Raw genomic sequence first — 11469 nt, forward strand, 5'->3', positions numbered from 1 at the left:
TGGATGCTGCTCAAAACCTTTAAGCCTAGCTTTTTGCCTTCAGTTCTTATCTTAGTTATTTGTATTTGTTTTATTCATCATTAATTATATACATTTTCATATAGGGCTGGGGGACGATATATATCATCAAAACGATATTAAAATGTCTTCTCTCTCTCTCTCTCTCTCTCTCTCTCTATATATATATATATATATATATATATATATATATATATATATATATATATATATATATTATTTGAGTGACGTTTGTCACGTGATGTAGCATCAACTGTAATTCTGGTAATTTTGCGGCAGCCTCCATAATTAAGCTACAATGACAGACAGAAATAAAACGTGTAAATGAATGAGCGTAGCAGGTTGTGACTCTGTAATGAGAGCACTGCTGCGTGCAGAGAAATAGCCCGGAATATTCATAATGCTGCATTCTCTTTTCACTCATGATTTCTGTTTCCTTAACTCTTTCATCAAGTCCCAGCATATCTCTCTCTCTCTCTCTCTCTCTCTCTCTCTCTCTCTCCCCCTCCCCATCTCGGCATTGGTCCACTGGTACAGTCCATACACGCACTCTTGCAACAATTTAGATCTACAAACCTTTCATGCTTGAAACATCCAGGGCCAAGATTTTCAGCATTTGCCATGAGCCATGAGCATGAACTCATTTAGCTAATTGTGCAGTCTGTTGTCAATACCTTAAATCATTTCCAGTTAAACCATTAGGAGTGGTGGCGGCGGCGCAGTGGATATGACACGTGCCTTTGGTGGTGATACATCAACCAATGTGCCCCTGAGCAAGGCACTTAACCCCTAGTTGCTCCAGAGGCGTGTGACCTCTGACATATAGAGCAATTGTAAGTCGCTTTGGATAAAAGCATCAGCTGAATGAAATGTAATGTAATAATTTCCAATGGTAAAACACAATTTGCAGATCTCACTTAGACTTTTCAGCAAAACTCTAAACACATTCTCAAAACAAAACACAAGTAGCAACAATCAAATATAAATAGAGAGCACGTGTCATTGATTGAACACAACCACTCAAAATTGATTTCACTTGTTTCAAATGATGTGACACAACAAATATAAGCAAGTTCAGAGAGCAAACAGGTTGTTGAAGGAGAAAGTCTGATAATGGATAGAAGAAACGATGTGAGAGGACGAGGACGAGTGCGTATGCGAGGTGTCAGGGCTGGATACGGCACACAAGAGGCTTCTTCCCCCGTTGCCTCAGGAGGGACAATATTGCTTGTGATGTCGACGAAGTGCTCCAGCCTGACCCAGCCCAAAGACAAGAAGAAGCACATGGATCACATGTTTAATCCTTTGATTTGTGTCCCTTTTAGTATTGTATACTGTAGTACAGTGCATTGTAGGCTGTATACTGTACAATGAACAAATTGTACGACCCTGAATATTGTGCTTTCCGACATTACTGACTACTCAATAGATTTTGAGTGGTTGCAGTTCATATCAACAAAGAACAAGAATTACAGTATCACAGAGACAAAGGACAAGTTTGTGAGATGCAGGGTACAGTAATGTAAAAATAGGGGTACAAGGAGGAGGAAGAACAAAAACAACTGCAAAGAGCAAAGCAGAGTAGTCATTTCTAATCAATTTTGAGCTACTATGATGGAACATGTTTTCGTTCATCTAAAGACAATGACGGAAAAATATGAAATTTGTTTTGAGATTAAAAATGTACTTCTCCCTGAGAACTATATGTTTTTAACAATGTGTTTTCTATTTTTTGGTGTATTGTTTACTGACTGCTTGATATTGTATATCATGTTGATCACTTTGTTTATGATTTGAGAGCAGTGTTTGATTTTGAACACAGGTAAAACTGTTTTGAGGCAAAAGTTTCATTTTGCAAGAGGAGTCATGTTTTGTAAATAGTGCTTGAAGATGAGGTTTTGTGTTTAATGTTTTCAGAAAATGGAGCAATTTTGAAAAATTGTGTTTTAGCAATTGAGAAAAACTGTAACAAAGCCAGACAAGAAGTGAAGACAGCCTACTTTACAGCTCATCCTAAAATATAAACTCTAATCATTCTCATTGTACTAATTAGTACTTTGCAGTGTCTGCCCTATCAAAAACAAGAGGGACTCAGTAACCGTAATGAACACATTTTCTGGAAAAGTTTATTATTCATTTATTTATACTGCAATGTTTTTTCCCTCCTTGTCTATCTATGGCATGGTGTATTATATGAATTGAAACACGGGGGGGAGCTACATGCTGGTTTTAAGTCTGAACCATAGACTGTATGAAAAGAACATGGCTCAGAATCATAGTCACAGTTCTTTCTTTTGCAACATTTTTAACAAATGGTTGGAGGTTACCCAAGGGTGCTGAAACCTTATTTGCCAACCAAAACTTCCTCGATCGCAGTATCATCAAGACCCTCTGGGGTACTGATAATGTGCCTAGTGTAAAAATGATTGACAAGGCAGTGATAGTAACCTGACTGGAGTATGTTTACCCACTGCTGACGTACCCTTGAGCAAGGCACTTGGTTCCCAGCTGTTCCAGTGGAGCAGCTCAGAGCCACTAAGTGAGATTTGTGCTGCGGCCACCTGGGCTTCACAGTGCACCTTTGCCTGTTATTACAGGGCCAATGTGACTTCTCCCCACACAGTGGCTTTCTATCAGGAACCCTCAGGCGTGGGTACAAATATGAGAGTTAAGTATGTAACTATGGTTCTATAAATTCTGGAGTATTTTTTAGGCTTTTATTATAGAGCAGCTGGAGGATGACAGGAAAGGGAGGAGAGAAAGAAGGGGGGTGACACATAGCAAAAGGCCACAGGTTGGACTTGGGGCACACGCTCTACCACGTGAGCTAGAAGTCACCCTAAAAAGGGCTTCTTTAATAATGATGTGGGCCCTACATCATCCCAGGTCACATGTGACTTTGGTAATATTAAATACATGACTTGCGCAAGATGGATAACATCCATTGTTAAGCACTGGCTTTGGCAGTCAGGAAGAATGAGAACTAAGTGAACATAAAATAAGTATGTCCCTCCCAACTTCCACAACGATAACAGATATATTTAATATGTCACATAAAATATGTAACTAAACAAGCAGTGATCTGAACTTTGTCCTGAGATAAACACACACTACCAGCTCTAAAGGTGACGAACTGAATGTGGTCTTTCTGGTTGGTCTACGGTTGCCTTTATTGTTCCTATTCACCTCTTGTGAGAAGAACTCCACCTCAAGAAGTCAGTTTTTTATCTCATAGTGGAGTTGCAATGGCTTCAGGGAAGGACAGTTGTGGACTTGACAATCTTGCATTTGATGTGAGTACAATGACTTATAATAAATATACCATGTGTTGGCATTTTAAGTATTCTTTGTCAACGCAGTCAGCATCACCAGGCACCATAAGCATTCAGAAGAAAAACTGCTTTTGAGTTCATTTCTTGTTAAAGAATAAAGATTGCACTTCACATAGTTCTGATTATATCTGCTATGGGTTCAGACTAGTGGGAGTAATTTAGATTGGAAGTTTCTAAAAGTTCTGCAACTTTTGCTGACATTCTCTCTAACCTCACACATCCTTTGCGCAGGGCCCACACAGCACTATTTAGTTTTGATTAGAGTCATAAAGCTTCATACTTTCAAATTCATAATACAGAAACACAATACCAGAGATGATAGACATCAACGGATGGAGATGTCCATCTACCTGAAATGTCCTTCTGTTACACTACACAAAATCCAAAATGTTTAAAACACAACATTTGGTGCCGCAGATGGATGTCAATGATCAACAAAGAGAAAAGGAAGGAAAGGAGAAGGAAGAGAAAGACACAAATAAACCAACCTATCGTGTGACTGATGTTCCACCCTGGTACATTTGCACTTTTCTGGCCATACAGGTGGGTGTGACAAGGATTTTAAAGTTCTATGAATGTCTTGTGAATATTTTCGGTTGTTGTGGCTGTTGAATCCACATCGTTATTGGGGCAATACAAAATAGCATCCTACAATGTTTTGTGTGTTTTATCACATCTTCTTTATAGGTAAGTCTGCAGTTAAAGGAACAGGCCAGAAAACTAACCAGTGACAGCGGTGTATTATGTTGAATTCTGAACTTCATCATGTTTGTGGCCATTTAGTCTTGCATTGCCAGACCTTCCTCCATAGCGCTGCGAAGGAGGGTCTGGCTAGTCCACACATCATTCCGGAATGGGAGAAAAACGTGCTGTGGTTTATTGGCATTTCTTTAAACCAATCACAATCGTCCTGGGCGGTACTAAGCGCCGGATGGAGCCACGGTACAGCTGCAAAATAGCCCCTCGTGAAGGAACTTGTTTTGGTGGAACGTGTACGTTCAAAGGTCGTTTTAGTCATGCAACACAAAAACTCAGACTGGACAGATAGTCTAGGTAGCTGTCTGGATTTACCCTGCAGAGATCTAAGGAGCAGTTAACCATAGTCCTCATAAATCCACTAGAGTTTAAAATTCCAACACAAAGAAAGCGGACATCCGGCCGAAAAGAGTGACATGCGGTGGAATTTACAGCGGCACCGGGAGATCCCGGAAGTGGAAGGTCGTGGATATAGACTATTGGCCGTTCAATTAAATTGGTGACATGGGGGGGGGGGCGTGCCTCTAGCTCACCCAGTAAGAGCGTTTGCCCCATGTTGGCTGAGTCGTGCAGCGGCGCAGGTTCAAATCTGACCTGCTGCCCTTTTCTGCGTGTCATCCCCCATCTCTCTCCCCCTTTCATGTCTATCCACTGTCACTACTTAATAAAGGGAAAAGTCCCAAAAAAATAATCTTAAAATGGGTGACATGGTCAGTTGTTAACATTGATAACATTATTAATGGTGGCATAGTTGTGAAATCAGGTGCACTGCTGTGACTGGTCAATTTTTAGGCCTGTCGCTTTAACTGCATATTGTAGCTGTCAATTATTCTAAATGGAGATGGAGCATTGTTTTATCAACCCCAGAGAAAGAAGACGACATGCTGGTTTTTGAAAGGGTGTCATCAATACCGTCAATTCATCATTGTCATCACTGTTCCTCCCCTGTGCAGCATTACTTGACAGCTTTCGGGGGGATCGTGTCCATCCCCCTGATTCTCTCGGAGGGGCTGTGTCTGCAACACGACAGCCTGACCCAGAGTTGCCTCATCAACACCATTTTCTTCACCTCGGGCCTGATAACTGTGCTGCAGGTCACCTTCGGTGTAAGGTCAGAATGATGGTGCTAGTTCATTGCACCACTCACCATCCTGTAACAAATGATTGGCAAGTTGAGATAAACTCGAGACCCTGGAAAAGTTAAAATTTTACTTTAAGACTTAATACATAAGTCACAGTCTTAAAGCTCCACAAGTCGATATATTTGTTATCGATGAATTAAATTACTCAATTTAATGTGACAAAGTTTGGTCTTAAGTGGGATGACAGTGTCCAACAGAGCTTACAGAGGATTATCTTCATGCTGCCAACCGTTTAGCTTCTTTTTGGTTTAGTCTCACTGCTCTCAAACCATTTTTAAGCAGCAGCAAGCAGCAGTTATCTGCAACAACAACAAAAAGTTGTATGCTACCTACCCAGCACTAAATGAGGGACAGACTTTGCAGTTAGCTGGTGAAGAAATAATAGTAATGGCTATAGACCTAGAAATATTTATCAGGAGTAAGTGGACACCAAAATAGAGCTAAAGGGAGAGCATATACAGGCTTGCATTTGTCTGGTTGATAGAAACACTTGTGTGGTTGATAACATGTTAGTTATACGGTTTAATACAGTATGCAACTCTGTTCATTTTTACCAAAAACCTGCAAAACTGACGACATTCCCATCAGCTTCAACTTTGGGTTTACTGCTAATTAGCAAATGTTAGCATGTAAACTAAGATGGTGCACATATCATTAAAGACTATCTGCTAAACATCAGCATGTTAACATTGTCATTGTGAGTATGTTAGCATGCTGACGTTAGCATTTAGTACAGTCTTACAGAGCTTGTATTGTGGCTGTAGACTCTAGTCTCACACCTATTGTTAAGCATGTTATTTGACATCATTTTGGCTAACAATAACTTCAAAAAAGGATTTAATAGTAATAAAAATAGTCTAGAAATCATCAACACTACCCAACACATCAATAAATAATTTGTATTTTTATGTGACTGAGAATTGTTTGTTTCTGTCACACCTGTAGGCTTCCCATCCTGCAGGGGGGTACATTTGCTTTGGTGACCCCTGCCATGGCCATGTTGTCCATGCCAGAGTGGAAGTGCCCAGCTTGGACCCAGAACGCCAGTCTGGTCAACACATCCTCACCTCTCTTTATAGAAGTGTGGCAGACCCGCATGAGAACAGTGAGCTAACACACTGTGCATCCACAGAATTGATAAAAAGCCAACAAAAAAATGCAAAACAGCACTTCTGTGGAGTGAATGATTAATTCAGTAACCAGTCATATTGGTGTTAAAGTCTATTACTCAGCCAAAGAGAGAGAGGTGATGTTGATGTTAATGATCTTGGTTATTGTGTTCCTGTCCACAGCTGCAGGGCTCTATCATGGTGGCCTCTGTCCTCCAGATTCTGGTCGGCTTCTCTGGGCTCATTGGCTTCCTCATGCACTTCATTGGCCCCTTAACCATTGCCCCCACAGTCTCTCTCATAGGCCTGTCACTGTACGATTCAGCTGGAGACAAGGTTGGCAGCCACTGGGGCATCTCTGCTATGTATGTAAGCACTCGGTGCCACAGTGAATTATTATTTGCCCAGTTGAAAGGATGTTGTTTTCACTAATTTTCCTTCAGTAAAGATTGTGTCATCACTCGCCTGTTGCAAGTATAATATCAGTCTGTACTTTTGCATCATCCTGCTAATGACAGTTCTTCTTATACACACAGGACCACAGTGCTGATCATCTTGTTCTCCCAGTACCTCCGTCGCATACCAATCCTTGTTCCTGCATATAGCAAAGCCAAGAAACTGCACACCTCAAAGTTCTATATCTTCCAAATAATGCCTGTATGTTCTCAAAAAAGTCATCACAATACACTCAGATACATGTTAAAGACTATTATACTACATTATTGATGGCATATTTTTGTTGTATTTTATGGTTGCTTGGAAACACTGATACTAATATTAGATATTTATTAGATTCTGCTGGGCATTTCGGTCTCATGGTTAGTCTGCTACCTCCTCACTATCTATGATGTCCTACCATCGGATCCAGCCCAATATGGCCACCTGGCTCGCACTGATGTGAAGGGAGATGTGCTGAACAAGGCTTCCTGGTTCACATTTCCTTATCCTGGTAAGTCCACAAAAAGGGAAAGCAATTGGTATAGTGGGTGTAGAATCAAATGTTTACAACATGTTTTTTTTATACTATTCAATAATCACCATTTTGACTCCTCATTCAGGTCAGTGGGGCATGCCAACTGTGAGCCTGGCAGGTGTGTTTGGCATGATGGCTGGAATAATATGCTCCATGGCAGAGTCTGTGGGCGACTACCACGCATGTGCCAGGCTGTCAGGGGCGCCTCCCCCCCCGAAGCACGCCATCAGCAGGGGCATTGGTGTTGAAGGGCTCGGCAGTTTGTTGGCAGGGGCCTTCGGCACAGGTAACGGCACTACCTCATTTAGTGAGAATGTGGCTGCCCTGGGTATCACCAAGGTAAGATACGGAAGTGATGTCAACCCTACAGTTTGAACTTCATTTAAACTGCATGATTTCATAACTAGGCTGATTGACGTGGAAGAGCAGAATAAGCAAAACTCTCATATTTCAAACTACTTGTATTGTGTGACAACAGGTAGGTAGCCGAATGGTGATTCTTCTGAGTGGAGTTTTCATGATTTTGATAGGGATGCTGGGTAAAATTGGAGCCATCTTCACCACCATCCCCACCCCCGTGGTGGGAGGGATGTTCCTGATCATGTTTGGAGTCATAACTGCAGCAGGAATTTCTAATCTGCAGGTAACATATGATTTGATATTCAACCAAATTGTTTCCAAATGCTTTGCTAGTATTCAGTTGTTGTATTATTCTTTTTCACTGACATCTCATTTACAGTCCACAGACATGAATTCCTCCAGGAATATATTTGTTTTTGGTTTTTCCATGTTTTCTGCACTTGTTATTCCGAACTGGATAATGAAGAATCCTGATTTGTTAGAAACAGGTACAATCTATATGACATTACTTTAACAGCTTATATTCAGTCTTTTAACTTGATTAGAACAGCAAGTGATGCACATCAATCTGAAAGTATTTTCACTGTATTGCGCTAATATTTTTTCTCTCTTGCCCTTGGTGTGTGACTCAGGTGTTAGAGAGGTAGACCAAGTGTTGCACATATTGTTGACCACACACATGTTCATCGGAGGATTTCTTGGCTTCTTCCTAGATAACACAATTCCTGGTAAGCTGAAGGGGATGGTTGATAATCAAACAGCAGCCAATGCATGTGTATGTATGTGTGTCGTTGTAAAAAAGATGTGGTCTAATAGTCTTTCTAATTCCACTGTCTCAGGGACCAAAAGCGAACGTGGCCTCTTAGCCTGGAACAAAGTACACCTTGAGGACTCGAGCTACACCTTGGCAACTGAAGAGGTGTATGACCTCCCCTTTGGAATAACCTCTTACCTATCGTCCCAATCTTGGGTTCGTTACGTCCCCTTCTGCCCATGGAACGGCCACAGATCTGAGAACAGGTTGGAAGACAAGAAAATGCCACAGGGCCGAGGGAGTGAGCAACTGCCCCACAGCACAAGGGTCATTGATGAAATAGCCTTCTAGCTTTTTTTTTTTTTTTTTTTTAAAACCTTTCTCGTTTGCTGAACTAGAGGTAACAATATATATAATATATACAATAACACATTGAGACCATTCAGCAAAGGACACTGGGAAATAACAATTCAATACTATTGCTTGGTTGCTATGGACTTGTCACTAAGCTTTGTCATTGTATATTTTAGCACATAGGTAAAGGTGCCGAAGCTGAACATTATATTCCAAAACACATATGTTTATTTTTAAAGCAGATTTTAAATTACATTGTAACAATTTAACAATTCGCCCTTATGAAATCCAATCGCGGCACGGCTGTCTTGGAACGCAATAGACAGACGGTGGTGGAATCCCCCAACACTTGAATTCAACTAAAATGTAACATTGAACAATCAGTGTTGGACCTACAGTCTGTTGAGATGTCTCTCCAAACTCACCATAAAACGTTAAGAAAAAAGATCCGTATTTTGCCGTAATCCAATGACATGGGAAAAAAAGTAATCCACAGCGATCAGTAGATCCACAAACAGAGTCACGGTGTATCCAGCAAGGCCTATAGGAGCGTCACGTTCACCAACCAGCTCCAAACAGGTGAACGAGGCCTCTCCACTTCGCCGTTTAAACAAAGTGGAATAAACGTATACAAGTCCAAATCTAGTCATTAGTAAGCTGACATCACATTTATATACATGGCATTTAGGAAACCTTTATTGCAAGGTTGGCACGGCAAGATGTCCAGACTAGTGCAACAGTAAGTTTCGTTTTTTGGTAAAGCAGTATATGAAATCAGATGTATTACCTACCCCCCAGCAAACTCCGGGTATGCGGTCAGACCCATCTGCTAGGGGGCCGAGACTGAGAGCTACATGGATAAATATGCACCAAACAAGCCACTTTGAAATTTTGCTCTTTTCATGAATGAAAAAGTTGGGTAAACCCCCCCCCAGACTAAAAAATGTTGGATGACCCTCCCCTCAACAAAGAATAAAAAGACAGGACCCTCCCCTATTTTCCTCCGGTGGTCCATTCCATAAATACCGAACGGTCCCTTAGGAATCTTTACACTATAGCCATCACGGGTTGATAAGGTCAAGATTTATGTTTTAGGTTCACTGTCCTATGTAACAAACTGCCAGCAGTGGGTTTTATTTTGCTGTGTAACCATGTTTTCAATATGCGAGCCTGACTATGCAGAAAAATAAAAATAAGTGTGTGTAAACTGAAGCTCTCACATTCTGTCAACAGCAATTAAAAAACGACCAAAGTGTTACTATGTTCCACAGTTACTTACCGGTCAACCCACAGAGACAAAAAAACTCGTTCAAAAGGAAATTAAATTTAGCCTGTGAATACTATTATCACACAGCCTATTGTCGTGGCTTCCTTATACATGTTTCATAAAAAGCCACTTCATAGCCTTGAAGATACCTATAGACATTTCTAAGTCGTTTTCTTTTAAGTTATTTGGCTAGCTTTAGCTACTCACGTTTGTGGGGACTTGTTTGGCTCGTCAGGCTGACTTGATGTCGATTGGCTCGTGTGGTTAATACAAATTAATCAAGGTTTTTTTCAACACACATTCAACAATGCAAAATGGCCTTTAGGCTACAACAACTAAATAAAATGATTAGCAAACTTAGATCGTCTGCCGTTACAACGCTATAAGCGTAATGATTAAGAACTGTCTCTCTCCCGTGACTTCAGCTTCAAATTGTCCACACCTGTCTCTATCAGGCTAATTGGCTGGAGCGCCATGGGAATTGTAGTCCTACATTTTCTATGGTCTACAAAGGCCATATACTAGATACTATTAGACACCACTAGGTACATAAACGTTACTGGCTCTAAGAAAGCGATCACTTTTGTTTTCATCTTTCATTAAAATAACCATATATATATATATATATATATATATATATATATATATATATATATATATATATATATATATAAAAGATGAATCAATCCTATGGATGATATGCTATGGATTTATTGAATGGATGTTTCCTAATAACATCGCAAAAAAAGATGAGCGATGTGTCTTCACCTACAGCAGACCGACTTAAACAGATGCTGCATCTATGACTTCAACTACGTGATCAATGTTATGACTGTGAGCTAAAGTTAATCTCTGTTATAGAATATAATCAATGTGCAATATACAAAATAAAAAGCTATTTTTTTTATATGTTGTATTTGATCAGTAGCACCGACAATAATTTAGTACAATTATGAATTAAAAATTGATGTAACATTTACTGTAATTCTGGTAATTTTGCGGCAGCCTCCATAATTTACATACAATGACAGAGACATGTATACATAAATAAAACAGGTTGTGACTCTGTAATGAGAGCACTGCTGGAGCTGAGAAATAGCCTGGAATATTCATAATGCTGCATTCATGATTTCTCTGTTTCCTTAACTCTTTCGTTAAGTCCCAACATATCTCTCTCTCTCTCTCTCTCTCTCTCTCTCTCTCTCTCTCTCTCTCTCTCTCTTTCTCTCTCCTTTCTTGCCATCTCAAACCACTTCTCAGCGTTGGTCCATATTGCCCAGCCCTATTTTTATATAGGCTACATTATTGTATTTAACAATGTGTTTAATATGTGGACTTTTAATTTCTTGTAATTCATGTTTTAATTTATTTTAGCTTTTTATGTACTCAGTTAGTCTGACTGTT

General features: G+C 40.2%; 1 protein-coding gene across 1 annotated transcript; it reads left to right on the forward strand.

Moving 5' to 3' along the window:
* Nucleotides 1-3258: 3258 nt before the first annotated feature.
* On the forward strand, nt 3259-9960 carry LOC144533323 (solute carrier family 23 member 1-like). The gene is made up of 12 exons (XM_078274604.1): nt 3259-3311; nt 3768-3893; nt 5060-5217; nt 6194-6353; nt 6541-6722; nt 6894-7014; nt 7150-7306; nt 7416-7669; nt 7809-7973; nt 8070-8178; nt 8323-8418; nt 8530-9960. The coding sequence occupies exons 1-12, from the start codon at nt 3264-3266 to the stop codon at nt 8793-8795; spliced, it is 1842 nt and encodes a 613-aa protein (XP_078130730.1). The 5' UTR covers nt 3259-3263; the 3' UTR covers nt 8796-9960.
* The last annotated feature ends 1509 nt before the right edge of the window (nt 9961-11469 follow it).

This window comes from Sander vitreus, chromosome 18 (genome assembly GCF_031162955.1).
Source record: "Sander vitreus isolate 19-12246 chromosome 18, sanVit1, whole genome shotgun sequence".
In the NCBI taxonomy this organism is placed as follows: Eukaryota; Metazoa; Chordata; class Actinopteri; order Perciformes; family Percidae; genus Sander; species Sander vitreus.